The 16,769-nt window shown below is 35.5% G+C and overlaps 1 protein-coding gene across 4 annotated transcripts in view; it reads left to right on the top strand.

Annotated features, from left to right (window-relative positions):
- LOC123691606 (transcriptional enhancer factor TEF-1) overlaps window positions 1–16,769 on the top strand; it is a 70,886-nt gene that overhangs the window by 42,032 nt on the left and 12,085 nt on the right. For all 4 annotated transcript variants that reach the window (XM_045636091.1, XM_045636093.1, XM_045636090.1 and 1 more), the window contains 2 exons: window positions 4,113–4,243; window positions 7,665–7,794. In XM_045636091.1, coding sequence (XP_045492047.1) covers window positions 4,113–4,243; window positions 7,665–7,794 — 261 coding nt within the window. The remainder of the gene's footprint in view (window positions 1–4,112; window positions 4,244–7,664; window positions 7,795–16,769) is intronic.

The raw sequence follows: 16,769 nt of genomic DNA on the forward strand, positions 1-16,769 counted from the left end.
AGAAGCGGATCGCTTTTTAAAAAACAAACAATTAAATAATAATAATAAGTAGTAGTTTCTTAAATTATTTTATTTAAGTCGCATTTTTTCTTAAATACATATAAGATATCCACATTTTCCATAGTACTCGTACCTCTTCGTCGTAAATTCTTTGCTATGACTTTCTTCATAATATTGTTATTAAACGTATTATAAAGTTTTTAACTGCGAATAATTTAATTTTCGCCAGCGGCCGCCATCTTATCACATAAACACAGAGCTTGCAGCGCCTCTACCAACGATTAATGTAACTATTTTACGATATGATCAAATAATTTTGGTCATTTCATGAAAAAACCGTGCGTTAATTGGCCATATCGTGAAACGATTTCTTATCATCGATCTGCCCAAACCACATCATGATGTGGCCAAACTAAATTGGCCATTTCACGATATGCGACCATTTCGTGAAATAGCCACTGATATCATGAAATGATCAAATCTACGATATGACCACGACATATATATATTGTAAACTCCAAAACGTACAAATTACCACTAATGTTCATATTGTACATCAAAGTTAGCGATATTGAATCGTGTAGAGAATAATGAACGATATTCGATCCGCCCACTCGACTCACTAAGTACGGACATAATTTAGCCCGATCTGCGTCTTGGATGCACTAGTTATTGAGAAAGTTAAACATTGTTCGATGATTATATTTGTGGCGAATGAAATATCTTGTGCTAACTATACTTTGAAGTAATAAGGCAACGCTTGTAAGAGATCGGATCGTGTTCACTAGTTTATGGAAACTGTAATAACCCGATTTTTTTAGCAATAATTTTATTTCTGTATGAGTGTCCCATCACGTATGTTAAACACGCTATACTAAGTATAAATTATTAACATATGAGTTAGGTATCCTTAAAGAATCCACACATTAAGAATATGAGTATTATGATTATTATCAGTTTAAATATTATCCTTTACCACCGCAGATATTTCAATTTTCACCACCTTCCGCTAACTTTGCTTGTGTTAAAATGTAATTAATTACTTACAATATATTATTAAAAAAAATTAATCACATAATATTCTGAAAAAAGATCCTCATTCATTGTAAATTGTATGGTTTACATTTATTATTTCTCGTGCATGTTAAAATATCTTCACTACATGGGGACCAAATAAAACAGGCACTAGACTGAATTCTACAACCGTACTCGAAAGATGATTACGTCCAAATATTTGGCGCGATATAAAATCCCATTGAGGAAGCCTCACCAGTTGCGACCCTCGAGCTCCTGAGGGGCGCTGGTTATTGCGGACACTTGTCATATCAGCTATAGGGGACGCTTTATTATTTTAATTATTGCACATTCACGACGCCCTTTGTCAGCCGCCGCTGCTATCGACACGAATTAGTCTAGATTGTTCTAATTGAACGCACTTGAGCTTGCTCCTGCTTATGAGTTTAAGAACGCTATTTTTAGTAGTGTTACGCTTACGGTAATATTTTACTTACTGCAAATAAAAATGTGAATGACGGAGAACTGCACTTTTTAAATTTGGTCATCATCATTTTAATCTCTGAATAGATTAAGTAATTATCTTAAAGCAATGATAAAATATTGTAATCAAAAAATCGACAAGAGATGATGGTAATAATTAAAGAAGCGCTATTTTTGGTGCTAAATATTCTATTGCTGTATGCAAAAGTTTTCTTTTTGGGAGAATATAAATGTCTCTACAGTCTACACGATTTTAGGATTCGAAAAATTCACCGAAATTCTAGTAATTACCATGATCAGTACTAATGAGTACGATCGAGTCATTCATAATTGCTCGGACCAAAATTAAAACGAATCTTCTGAAATCTCTCTCAAATGTTTTACGTTACTCCGTAATTATAGAGTGCAGTGTAAACATTTTTTCTTTACCCGATGCAGTCGAGTGGACTGCAGTCCACTCGTACTGTTTACATTTACTGTCAAGCATAATCATCAATATCGGGTTTTATTTGCAATCGTAGTCATTAACAGTTAATATAAATAAACATGTGTTATATTTATTGCTACCGTTCTTTTGTTCGACTGAGATTTTTTAAAGATATTTTTTCTTCAAATTTAAGTTTGTGAAATTGCATTGTGGTAAAATAGATAAATTGACAGTTAAGAAATCTACAAAATAAAAGTTTTGTTTGATAATGTTTAAACCTAGATATATTATTTTACTGCAAAAAAATATTACGTTTAACTAACTGGTAATGTCAAATAATATTACAAATGTCGGCTACAACACTGAAAAAGCTTGTCCATTAAATGTTTTATTCAGTGGACGCAAAATTTTTAAACTCGCTTTTAATTTCGCTGCCGAATGCACCTGCCTAAGTTTTTGTTGTCGATACATTGTGCTTTAAACAAAGGAAATTTATTCATTCCTACACATATCAGTCTATTCATTGATCATGCCAATGAATAACTAACCCGGCCATAAAAGGGTTAAATATCCTAGCAGTTATTTATATGAAATAATAAAAATCATGAGTAATTCATAATTTATTTTCAATCGATAACGCTTCACGTTCTAAATGGTTCCGGCAACGTAATGTCGTGGGAAAACACTAGATTTATTGTCAATTAATTATGTATTAAGTTTTTCTTTTAGTCTTACTAGTACTTAGTAGATTTATGGTCGAATATATATTATATATGTATTATTTATATTGCGTAGGAATATATTATAACAATTGAATTATTCAATATAACTAATGCGAATGCAACGGTGCATTCAAAGGGAAGAGATTATTATCAACCGAAATAATAGGGTGTACAATATTTCAAATATGTTTCAATAATATTTAAATCCCTTGGAAAAGATAAACAGTGGCTTATAAAATACACTGAAAATTTATCAAGAAAGAGCGGCACACGGCGCGGCGTCGCGAGGCTGCCGCATACTTTTACTCTCCTCCCGATCCGATCTTCATAACGAAATTCTTCGTTTTGATATTATATTTATATTGTTAACATTTCGTACCTGCATGTTTCTAACGGTAAATATGAAAATTTCAAGAATTCCTACGACCTCCGCCCGAGGTCTTGTTACAAAGCTTATTTACTCGGTATTAAGAAAATTTCGAATGGATACCCTTGAACGTTTATGTTTTATGGTCTGTAATAAACGTCTGTGTAAAAACTGAAAGCAGGCAGCGATCTGATAAATAGGCCCGGCATTTGATATCGTTCCAATTAGTTGTTTACTTTCAAATCTTAACATCTGAAATAAGATGTCAATTTCATTTCATTTCTCTGTGTTTGTATGGGGATTACTGCTTATATCTGCAACTATTTAGCATAACCCTTTACAACTATATTCTTAATTTTGAATAATTCAATTTATTTAATGAAAAAGTTGATATTTTAAGTTCTAATGTGAAAAAATGGCAAAATCGTCGTGCACTTAGCTTTAACTAAAATATACTTGGATATGTTATAAAAGGCTCTTGTTTCTTCTATTTTTATATGACAAAGTAAAGAGGAAAGACACAATAACTCTTCAAAAGCGGGACTATTACGAACGCATCAAAGCACATAAATGTTTACAACATTATTAGAGACGAGCCACAATACGCTCAAATTTACAATGTGCATTCGAATTTGTAAACAAACAGAGTTTGACGTCAAACCAGAAGGACCTGTGCATACTGGGAATAGCTTTTATACCTACTGATTTTCATTTGAATTTTTGACTAAGAACATATTTTTGAGATATCATATGTAAAGTGTAGTCACTACTTTTCATACTTAGATTGAATTTAACTTTTTTACTCCTATCTACTCTATATTTTCTGGATAAAGTATAGTTTCGCCATGGTTTATGGTTATTTTATGATAATATTTTAGTAACTACCGGCATAAGAGTTATAACGAACATAATATTATAATGTACCTACATTGTTGAAAAAAGAATCGTACCTTCTGATTAACCATTGCTCTACTTATGCCTTCGTCTCAACTACTACTTAGGCCTTCGTCTCAATAGTCGTTCTTTATAGTCTAGTAGCTATTAACTTAACCTCATATACTGAAACTCTATTTTCATTATGTATGTTTGTTTGTTACAGCGAGCGGCGCGCTCGCGGCCGGCACCATTGCGTCCCCGTGGAGCACGGCGGCCGGCGCGCCCGATACCAATGGCTCGGGCGGCGCCGACGCGAAGCACCTGGATGTCGGCGATGCTAGCGACGATGAAAAGGTAAATGCTGTACACTAATTAGAGGATAGTAGTGTTGGTCCAATTGGTGATATAATAGAGTATACTGGACGCGATGAAAATGTTGGTAGGTTGAACTTAGGGAATAGGTAAATGTATCTGCATTGCTGATGCGAAGCACCTTGATGTGGGCGATGCTGACGAAGATGAAAAGGCACAGTGAATAGTGATAGTAGAAAGAGAAAAATAATGTGATTGTGCTGTGCATAACATAACTAACATTTTACTTAATTGACAGCAACTAATTCAATGGCTATAATTACTGTCAAAGTTAAATGTACTGTCGTAGATAAAGGATTCACAAAGAATATAGGAAAATCACTTATTAAATGGGGTTGCTACTCTCCTACGTGCTAGATATTTTCACGAGAACGTAAGAAATTTTTCTATATTTCAATTTACGTCCTCTTCAGTAAATAAAATAAATATAGTTACTAGAAAAATCTAGAAATCGGTCCTGTATCCGTCCACTAATGGAGGAAATACGGGTACACATAAGTGCTTCGCTTTGACCACACTTTGACGTTGATCTTCTTTACGGTAGATTTTCTTTATTTATTCTAGCCCTTGAAGCATTCATACATATAAGAAAAAATAAATAATTACGCTTATCGATAAAAATCAGGACCGTTTTACCTAGACGGAAATTTCGGGAAAATTATTACTAGGTACGATCTGATAGAGGAAAATCATATTATGTTTATAGTAAAAGTTACATGCAATCTTATATAAACAAAATTGTATTGATTTATTGGTTTTTCTATAACTTTATATTTTTTACCTTGTACCTAGAAAATTACAAGCAATTAATCACAACTATGTTTGCAAAAAATGCGTATTGAAAATAACAGATAAAATTCCACCACAAGCATTTCGATTATGTTATTACTTTCAGATATGTTTGATGTTAAAAACCAGAAGCTATTGTTTTTATGTCAATATTGATTTTAAATCGTACGGGATGTTATTGAGAAACGAATATAAACTAACAAATCCAGAAGCGACTCGTATCGAGTGGTTCTAAGTAATACTGAATCACTATTTTGCTCGGATGCCAGCTAAAGAGTTATTTTTATTTTGCCTCTCGTATAGGAGTCCATTAATTAGAATGACGCACCTCTCGACGTTCGAACGATATATCGTTTATAGTTTGATTTCATAGAACTTTAAAACTAAATTTTTTATCGCAATTCTGCGTTATACGAGTTCGTATCTCTGATTCCATTTTGTATTATAATGTTTACAAATTTAAATATTATATTATCGTGACTTACATAATATTAAAAATGTTCCATAATAATATTGAAAACTCTACTGTGTAAACTACTCTTCCGCAAATAAAATTAAAATGTCCTTATATTATATTTTTGCGTATTTTGTCTCATTATAAATGTTAATTTTAAACAAGCTATTAAAAATACTACAATCGGAAAAGTGTGAACTCACGAATCTGGTATATTTTATTTTGAGAATTGTTCTTACTTGTATCTTTTTTTAATCACTTTGGATCCATAAAACAGAACATATCTAATATTAACTAAATTAATAGGGATATGGTCGGATCGGTTACAACATATTATGTAAATAATGAAAGCAATGTAATCTAAATAAAGATAAACAAAAACATTAGGCATCTACGACAGCAAGGCCAGCAATGTAAAGAAAATTATTTTCTTAGACAAACTTATAGATGCGCTATTCCAACACCTTCACTCATAGAAGATTTAATAGAATAGTTTATTATTAACTACAAATTATATATTAATTTCCAAGAACTATATTTGAATCATTACAATATTATGTTAAACGTATCTGTTTTTTGTTTACGCGTAGTAAGGGAGTTTCCATAATAAGTTATATTTAAACCAGTCTGGTTTTGAAGGTTATAAGATAGTTCGGAACAATTTTCCGCTGTCGAAAAATCTTACTAAAAGCTATTGCATAAAATATTTGTTAATTAACTCACATTACATTAATGTGTTAAATGTTTATTAATGAGTTTCACAGAGCAGAATGATTTTTATTGAATGAGTAAAACACAATTCAATAATGAATTAAAAATATATGTAAATATGTGATTTTTTCCATGATATCGTGAATTTGGTCAAGTTAATTGTATGTCGTACTACATAAGTTGCAATTAAAATGTTTAAAATTTTTGGACACGTTCATTTCTTGTTCCGAAACAATGACCTACTTTTAATAATAAATAATTATGTATATATATTTGCAATAAGTACATACTGATATTTTGCAATTAAACAAACATGATACCAGTTTGTATGCAACCTTTCGTAATTAACATCAACGTAATAAATAAGATATCAATTTTTGAAAATTATATCTACCTACATCTTGTTAATTAAAGTTATGTCAATATACAGATTGCCGTAAACATATTTAATTAAAAGGGAAATACTACTCACCTTACTATTTTATGTAACACACCATTCAATAGTAGCCCTATACTAGTAGTCTATACCACAGAATAGTAGCTAACGTTATCTATACTGTAATATTAAAACAAAAATTAAATACCTTACACAATACATAATCTTAATACCCTCTATTAGACTCCATTTGGTTAATCGAATGCAAATAACATTCATATATCAAGTAAAAACAACAATTAATTTGTAAAAATCAATAAAGCTTAACAGCTGCCAATTTGCGTTCAATTTGCATGAGAATACTAGTTCTCGAGCCAACTGGTTAAGTTCAAGGTTTCGAAAGGAAACAAAATGCGAATAGATCGAAATTACAAAATCGCTCTTACAAATGATTCAACATTGTAATCTTGTGCGCATTGCACTGATCAAAATGTTGGAAATTTGGAATTTGCATTTCGTAATACTTGAATTGTATTGATTTTTTCCAATAATGTGAATTTGCCTTTTACTTCTTACGTAATGATTAAATATTGACATGAAGTATGTTTGTTTTACACAACCAGTTGTGTTTTCATGATTTATTGTTATGAGTAGTTTTATGATCTCTTTCGATATTAGAGTTTAACACATCCGATACACTTTGAAGATGTCTTCAGATAAACAAATAAGGACAGAAAAATGGCGGTTAGATTATTATTGTTTATTAGGTTAGCTTGCCTTCCTTAAAGCTCTCTGAGCTTAGTTTTGATGTACCTAAATTAAAAGCATTTTTCCAAGTAAAACTATGTTTCTCTTCATCCAGCTTTTAATATCTGTTACTTGTAAACAATATTTTTTTCAATCATTCTTGAGATTTTATAACATTTTTTTTACGTCAAACCAGTACCCAGCTTTCCATACGTTTTACTTAAAAACTATTGAATAAAAACTTGACCTCATGGATACCTCAAATCATCACAGATGCATTTGGATATTCATTTAACGGTCCATGTTTCACATAGTCCCGTTCGCAGGATATGTCGGCGGCGGACGCGGAGGGAGTATGGAGTCCGGACATCGAGCAGAGCTTCCAAGAGGCGCTGGCGATATACCCTCCATGCGGGAGACGGAAGATCATCCTCTCTGACGAGGGCAAGATGTACGGTGAGTTCGAGCATGCTAGAGGACCTGCTTTGATCCATCTTAATGAGGGTTTCACGTTCAAGTGAAGAAAATTTGCACTATTTTGGTGAAAGGCGGATTTAAGTATAATACGCTGAAAGCCATGGTGGTAACTTGTTCTTGTTTGTGCCATATTTGCGTCTATAAATGAAAATTACGGTAACCTTAACAGCGTCTTTATCGTTCAGAAGTGGTTCAGAAACTCTGCATTTTACAGAAGTCACCTAAGTGTGTATGGAATTAATGAAAATTTGTTAAATGAGCAAAATGTTTATCCGTATTTACTATATGAGTCTATTCAATACCAAGTTATGAAAAATTTGCCCTGACCCATAATTCCAGGTGCTTTACGAAGCTTAAAATGCTTTTTTTTTCTGTCCGATAAATAGCAGCGGTAAAGATTCATAATTTTTATCGGCTTCTTAAGTAGATTTCAATAATATAATAAAAGAGCAATTTTAGATGACTTTGTAAAGCAGAACTGGCACAATAACTTAGCTCATCGCTCATTATATTTAGAATTTAAGCACGTGCACGGTGCAATGCTATCGCTAGTTGAATTTTTTATTATTTTGACGCATCAAGGACTTAAATTCAGAATTCACTAATGAGCCTATTAAAAATAAATTGTATACAGTTAAATAAATGTGTGTTTGTTCGCGCGCAGTCACCAATCTCGCCGCGTGCAAATCTCAATTTGCGAACATGAGATTTTGATTGAATTATGAGTCGATATCAAGGTTGTTTCTAAACGGAACAATGGGTACGGCACGAGTGACGAGACAAAAGGTATTGATGCCGACAAAGCCGTTTGCGCAATAGGATTCCACGGAACACACCGACAATTATTATCTCGAGATCGGACTGTCTCCGTTTCGGGGAAGTCAAGTGAAGACGCTTTGTTCCACTATCCGCTGACTTGGCGAAAAACTACCCGCGTTTGCAGACGGATTTGCGACTAATTGGCTCGCTCGTTCTTTCGGGAACTATTTGGAGTTTGCACACTTATGTTTTTGATACATATTGATAAGTCAAAGGGCTCATTCATTGATATCCTAAAGCCTAGGAATAATTGAATCTTTGCTTCGATAATTGTCAACAATAATAAGAAATGTTTTTCGTCTCGAAATAGAGAGCATATAAAAAGGATTATCGGTCTTAGATGCATTTTAAGAATCCGGAATTATTATCTTGTATTTATTTAAAAAAAATACGGGAACAAGGAAAAACTGCATAAATAGCATAAATATCGTCGTATAATATGAATTTAGTTATATTTGTTCATATTACAGTTAAGTCTCTATTTTATTTCCAGTAGCTGACCTCCCGCGCGCTAAATATTTTCTTATTTAAGATAACTGAAATTTTTAATATTCTCTACAAATAAATTTTATTAATTAATTGTCCTCTTTTATGACCTGAACTAGGTGTTTCATGTGACATTGCATCAAATATTCTGAAATTTCATAACTGTGTGTATTGGTCGATCAATTGTGATATGAATTTTTAAACTCTGTCTATATATATATATATATGAAAAATTCACTTGAAAATTTTCGACAACCGCCGACTAAGTAAATGTACCTACATACGGCAAAGCTCACGAGAGACCTACACCGTCTTAAATTATGTTTATTAAAAGACTATCTATATTTACTTAAACCTTTCTGTCGCACCCTAATTCCTCCGTCGAATCAGTTAATTGCTGAAAGAATCTTAACAGGGAGCAGTGGAATTTTTTCACGTTACAACACTAAGTGCGGATGCTCGTTATGTCGACGTGACGATCGCTGCATATTCCCTGGAGCGAATTAATAACCGGGGCAAATCTTTTTTATGTTCAACAGTCATCATTTGTGTACTTAATTCATGGTGGACTGGAATGGAAATGGTTTTTAATTTATACAACAGATGAGGTTAATTTTCCGAGTCTGTAACGTATTTTTCAAACTAAAAACACAAACATTTATTTGTTCAATAAGACTTCTTCTAGAAGCACTTCTGAATCTTCATTACATTATTTTTAACATTTACCACCGATTCGGAAAGCAGTATCTATGTAGAAGAACCGACAAGAAGCTCCGTATTTTCCCTTTTAAATCATGTCAGTATTACAAATTTAATATTTTGATAATATATAAATGTTCGTTCTGAATTTCAGCAACTGCTGCATCTTGCAAGTTATGTCTTTAAGCGTTATTTTAAAGATAATGTTAATCGTACTGATCGATTGATCGGATATTTCTATGCTTCTATCAAACTCTTCTAATATCGTTCAGGCTATTCATCAAATAATAACTTTGCCAAGTAACCCTTTTCAATATGTTTATGTTGATATCTTAATATCAGAAATGCTGTTTATTATAGAATAAAGATACCATAAAATGTACAGTAGTACATAAAATATTAGATATCCATGGTATCCATGAAGCTCAGCAGTGGAAGATGGCTGAAGGCTTAGCTGACCCTAGTAAATCTAAGTGTATTAACCTGTAGTCAGTTCTGTCTGTAGACTATACTGTAACGATCCCTCTTAGAACATAATGAATATGTTGCGAAAGTCTAAGTGTGTCGGATTACAGGCTTTTACTGTTATTAGATGAGAAACTATTTTAATATTCATACAATCGCAAATCAAAAAATTGTTCTCATGGGATAAATGTTTCGCAATTTTTTTCTTCAAATGCTTTGCGTAAACACAAATGACTGATTAGTGATTAAGATAAATACCATATTTAATATGCGCGTTTTTCTCTATTGCTATTTTCTAAAGTATTTTAATCAAACATAATGAAGCGTATTAAGTTCTTTATCTACAATTGATAGTTGAATAGTTGTGATAAAAAATAAACGATGAATTTTAAACGTTTCAATCCATTGAAGAGACATATTAATATTTAATAGCGTGGTATCAGACGGGCCCATTTCTCATTTATAACGTGGCCACATATTCCATAATCCCGCAATGTAAATAAAGAAGGTATGTCTTTTAAAATAAAGCTGAAGACACATTAACTTGCCTTAAAATAAAAGCGTAATTCCTCCCTCAGCACTTATTACGTGCGTTTGGGTGTAATTGACGTAGACAATTAAAGGCCACCATTTCGCCGGACGCACATTAAGTTCGTGTCAAGCCCGAGCATTATATATCCCGCTTTTAATTAAAGGACCGGCCTCCAGATGGAATTGCTAAACAAATCTACCGCAGCAATGTGTCCACCTCAAGTGATTTAATAGACGGAAAGAAATGCGCCATTTGAATCTTATCACCCTAGCGGAAATAATTGTGTAATGTAATTTAAATATAATCGAGTAAAGAATATGCGTACGGTATGAATTTGATGCGCTATTGTTGGGACTGAAACGTGGCGTGTGTCAACTGGAGAGATCGGCTTGAGTGCGTGTGCACAAAGTATGCTCGTATGTTAATTGTGAATGTTTATTTGTTAGCCTGCTTCCAACCAGGAAAAAGGGAGTATTTTTTATGTTAAAAATGACTTAGAGGAAATCATTTGATTATGAATTATTACTGAAAAAGTTTCAATAAGTCAACTCCAACCAAATTCGCACTCAGATCCATTCCCTTAAAAGGGACATCATTACATTTTATCATCTGACGATGTCAATTGCCAATCTACCACATACAAACATCAATTTTCGCACTCCCATTACGTACACGAAATTCGGTTTTAATCTTGTCCACGGAGTACCCGCAATATCCTCAAGGCCATATACGCTGTACATAATTGCGGACACTGCTCCAGACAATATATGAGCACATTAGTCGCGGACGTGCTGGCCCGACTTCATCTAGCCACCCTCAATCTGAGTATCGTCTTCACTACTCGTGACACATGTTAACTGTTTACAATTGCAGGGCATATTGATTTTCGCTTTTGTTAGTGATAATTGCATTAAACATTGATTTTCGGTGCTGGTAGTGATAACTGTCGTAAAATGAAGTTATGTAAAACTACCCTACAAAATTTTGTTTTTATTTATGTGATATTTGCGTGCCGGGGAAAATTTACAATTTGATACTGAACTTCAAGATGACTGCAGTAGATGAATGATTTTTTTGCATATTGATCATATTTTTACGGTTCATGCGAATATTACGAAAGAATACAATCCATACATGATATTATATTTATAGCGTCACACAAATGAACACCTATTGTCTGATTGTATTGTTTGATTCGCAACATAAATTGAGAACCGTTATTGGATACAAATTATACACTGTTTGTATATTTTTACATATAATTGCTAGATATACCAATGGTTGATGGTTCTAAAACCAAGTTATTGCCAATAAAACAGGATCGTATTATGGCATTACATTATTAATTCTAATTTCTAAGGTCCTTATGTAAGACATCCCATATGTAAGTGTAATTTCTTGTACCGTTGGAACATTGAATAGAATGAATCTAAGGATAGGTCTTGCTTTGCGTAGATATTAAGCTTTGAATTGAATGCTATGAACGAATTTATCACCTTTGGTTAACGACCGTTTAGATATTCTTATCTACCTTTGAAACTTTAAATGCGGCATACATATTGCCAGAGAGAAATTTATTATGTTTCTTTTTTACTGTCCATTATGATATTTTCTTTTTGAATTTTTATCTGTTTGTCTGTCGTGTTCATCCTGAACTGCTCTATATTTTTCGTAAAGGGATGTGGTGCCTTGAAGAGGGTCATATGCCACTTCATATTGTGAAAATAAAACTTTCACGAAGCTTTTCAAGGGGGGAAGAGTATCGCGTGATAAAGTGACGAAGTCACAAGCTCAGTGCACAATAAAGAATGTTTTGTTTTTCAGAAAATAATAGTCCAATCCATACTATATAATATTATAAATTCGAAAGTAACTCTATCTGTCTGTCTGTTACTCAATCACGCCTTAATTTCAGAACCAATTTGCATGAAATTTGCTATAGAGATATTTTGATACCCGAGAAAGGACATAGGCTACTTTTTACCCCGGGACATAGGATAGGATCCCACGAGAACTGGAACTATGCGGGTTTTTCTTTGACTGCGCGGGCGAAGCCGCGGGTGCAAAGTATTATAATAAATTACCAATTGCGTCGGCTCATAAAGAGTAATTGGTATTTTTGTAAAAGTTGTTATTTTTAACGCGAAAACGCTTTTAACTTTTTTTATTTGTTTGTTCATTGTTTACTTTTGCTGGCCACTCTGCTATTCGTAGAAAATGTTTAATGAGTGTCACTTTTGGCTTTAATAATAGATAACTAGCTGGTGCGTTGTGCGCGGGCTGCAAGCAGCCCGCGAGTCCCTTTTGCCCCTGGGTTGAAGCAATAGGGCAGTCATTAGAAAATGTGTTAGAATTCCCAGTCCATTTGTAATTTTCTGCTAACAGCGATTCCACAGTCAATCGGAAGTGCTTATAAATTACCAATTCAAATATTTTCTATTCTGGAATGCTGTCGACCTTCGAGGGCGCGTGGTGCGCGGGCTGCAAGCAGCCCGCGAGCCCCTTTTGCCCCTGGGTTGAAGCAATAGGGCAGTCATTTGAAAATATATTCGAATTTTCTGTCCATTTGTTACATCTGCTAACAGCGATTCTACAGTCAGTCGTTAATGCTTATAAATTCCCCATTCAAGTATTTTCCACTCCGGGAGGCTGTCCACCTTCGAGGGAGCGTAGTGCGCGGGCTGCAAGCAGCCCGCGAAGCATCCCAGGGCAGAAATATTCAGTCATTTGAAAATGCATTCGAATTTCCTATCCATTTGTTACATCTCCTAACAGCGATTCTACAGTCAGTCGGTAATGCTTATAAATTCCCCATTCAAATATTTTCTATTCCGGGGGGCTGTCCACCTTCGAGGTTGCGTGGTGCGCGAGCTGCAAGCAGCTCGCGGCTCATCCCAGGGCAGAAATCTTCAGTCATTTGAAAATGCATTCGAATTTCCTTTCCATTTGTAACATCTGCTAACAGCGATTCTACAGTCAGTCGAAACTGCTTATAAATTACTTATTCAAATATTGTTAAATTTTTGAAACGTCTTATCGATAGCGGGCAGTGACTTTTCATAATAAACTGTTCAAGAGTTAACCTCACGCTCGTCGCTTCGCTCCTCGCTACCTATTAGAATATTTAGGCCGGCCGCTGCCAAGACTCGCTCGCTTCGCTCGCTTGGCTCGTGCGATAGGTAGTTCAAAAGTTAACCTAACACGCTCGTCGCTTCGCTCCTCGCTACCTATTTGAATATTTAGGCCGGCCGCTGCCGTGACTCGCTCGCTTCGCTCGCATGGCTCGTGTGGTAGTTCAAAAGTTAACCTTACACGCTCGTCGCTTCGCTCCTCGCTACTTAAACTGCTTATAAATTACTTATTCAAATATTGGTAAAATTTTTGAAACGTCTTATCGATAGCGGGCAGTGACTTTTCATAATAAACTGTTCAAGAGTTAACCTAACACGCTCGTCGCTTCGCTCCTCGCTACCTATTTGAATATTTATGCCGGCCGCTGCCGCGACTCGCTCGCTTCGCTCGCTTGGCTCGTGCGGTAGGTAGTTCATAAGTTAACCTAACACGCTCGTCGCTTCGCTCCTCGCTACCTATTTGAATATTTACGCTGGTCGCTGCCGTGACTCGCTCGCTTCGCTCGCTTGGCTCGTGCGGTAGGTAGTTCAAAAGTTAACCTTACACGCTCGTCGCTTCGCTCCTCGCTACCTATTTGAATATTTACGTCGGCCGCTGCTGTAACTCGCTCGCTTCGCTCGCTTGGTTCGTGCGGTAGTTTAAAAGTTAATAAATATTTTCTACTCCGGGAGGCTGTCGAGCCTCGAGGTTGCGCGGTGGGCGGGCGGCAAGCAGCCCGCAGTGCCGTCTTTTACCGATGCTATTCCTATTACCCTTCCTACTATGGAAATTTCCATACAAAATTTTCGAAAAAAAAAAATTTCGCATTTTACCAAAAATTTTTATATGCCTGGAAGCGGACCAGGTTTTGAAGTATTTTTTACTTCGGCGACCCCGACCTACCTGCCACCAGTTCAGAGAGCCATTGAATTTCATGATGTATGGAAAATGGAAACCGGGAGTCGGCGAGAAATTCTAAGTATGCAGTTTTGTAAATCTGGCCGATTCAAGCACAGAAGTCAATTTTCAGACCGATCGTGAAGTAACCGGCGCCACCATCTTGCTTTGAAAAATTGGCCATTTTTTGAAAAAAAATTGCGTCAAATTTGAAATTTCTCGATTGCCCTGGTAGCACCCCATCTTCCTGATCATTTTTTAGTTCTACACCCCCCACCTATCTCGCGCCGTTTCAGAGAGCCGTCAAATTTTGCGTTGTATGAAACTCGGAAACCAGCGATGGAAACTCAATTATGAGTATGCCAACTTAATATGCGGCTCGATTAAAGCTCCTTTGCCAAGTTTCAGCGCGATCGGACCAGCGGTGGCCATTTTAGAATTTGTATGGCGGTGGCCATTTTTTCCGCCATTTTGAATTTTTTTTGCACTCTGTGGTAATTGCTCGAGGTCTACTACAAGTTTAGTTCGAGCACCCCAGATGTATCTGTTACCGTTTGCGCGGGCAGTTGACCGTCTTCGAGAGATGAGGGAAAGTTTAAGATTTCGGATTTTTCTGGATATCCTGGGAGCTGGGCGAGTACGAATGCGTCATTGGTGTATTTCTCCATTGCACCACCTCGTCTAAATTTACGTTTTTATGTTTGCGCCAAAAATGGAAAAATTCCAAAATCGAGCGTCCCACTATGGCTCCCTGGTAGCGTCCCAGGGTGGTGATCATTTTTAGTTCCGACACCCCCCACCCAACTCGCACCGTTTCCGCGGGCCGTTGGAGTTAACGTTGTATGGAAGTTGGAAACGGGGGCCCGGAGCCACTCGAACGGGGCACCGATCGATTCGCCGGCTCGAACAGAGCACGTGAGCCAAATTTGAGACGTAAGGATTCATAAACGGCGATTTTGGCAAAGTACGGCGGCCATCTTGTTTTCGCGAAAATCCCCATTTTTCCACCACCCCTGGTAATCGCCACCAGTTCCGAGCAATTTTTGTTCAGACACCCCCCCTCCAGGTGGCACCGTTTCTGCGCACCTCCAGGGGTCCACTCTCTTGTCCAGGGTGTTGGAGATGTCAATATTTTTCCGGTGGTCACTCGGCGCACCTCTACACGGTCACGTCGAAATCCCCCCAACTTTCCGCGTAGTTTCCGAGAAACCCGATGTCAGTCAGTCAGTGAGTGGTAGTGTAGCTTTATATATTATAATAGAGACATTAATTGCATCTGCTCTACAACGAACTTTTAATGCAATAATTATTTCTATAAATAAACATAAGTGCTTCGGTGTGAGGATTAAAGGTTTTACAAGCCCAATGATCCAAAATTTGCAAAGCTGATCATAGTTTGATAAATGCTAATCATTCTTTAAAAATTATTTGGACATTAATAAAAAAAAAATAAAAGTAATACGTATATTATATTGACTAATAACTAAATTAAATAGAGTCGTAAGTTTTAATATAACATATTTCCCTACAAGTGTGAAAAAGAAGCACTTTCATGAAAGTTGTTTACAGCTGAGAACGATTGTGTACATATTGTATATTATAAAAGTTCACTCATGAAAAGTTACTAAGTTCCTCCGACACTTCACAGTGAAATCTGCCCTCAACTTCATCGAACTAGGTTAAACGAGAAAAATATGTTACAAGTTTCCACTCTGGATACTTTCCTGTTTAACATTGTGGCATTTAACACTGTGGTGAATAATTAATAAAAAATTTATAAGTAATGATACCTTTGAGTTTTCACGCTTCTATGTACTTTTAATATCGGTCTAATTTAAAAGAAAATTCCGCCCTATCCAAGTAATTATTGAAGTTCATTCAAACGTTTGATACAGCTCCAAGTTGGAACAAGGGAAATAGTTGCCGAAATATATCGTTACCGTGT

The sequence above is a fragment of the Colias croceus genome, chromosome 5, assembly GCF_905220415.1.
Source record: "Colias croceus chromosome 5, ilColCroc2.1".
Taxonomy (NCBI): Eukaryota; Metazoa; Arthropoda; class Insecta; order Lepidoptera; family Pieridae; genus Colias; species Colias croceus.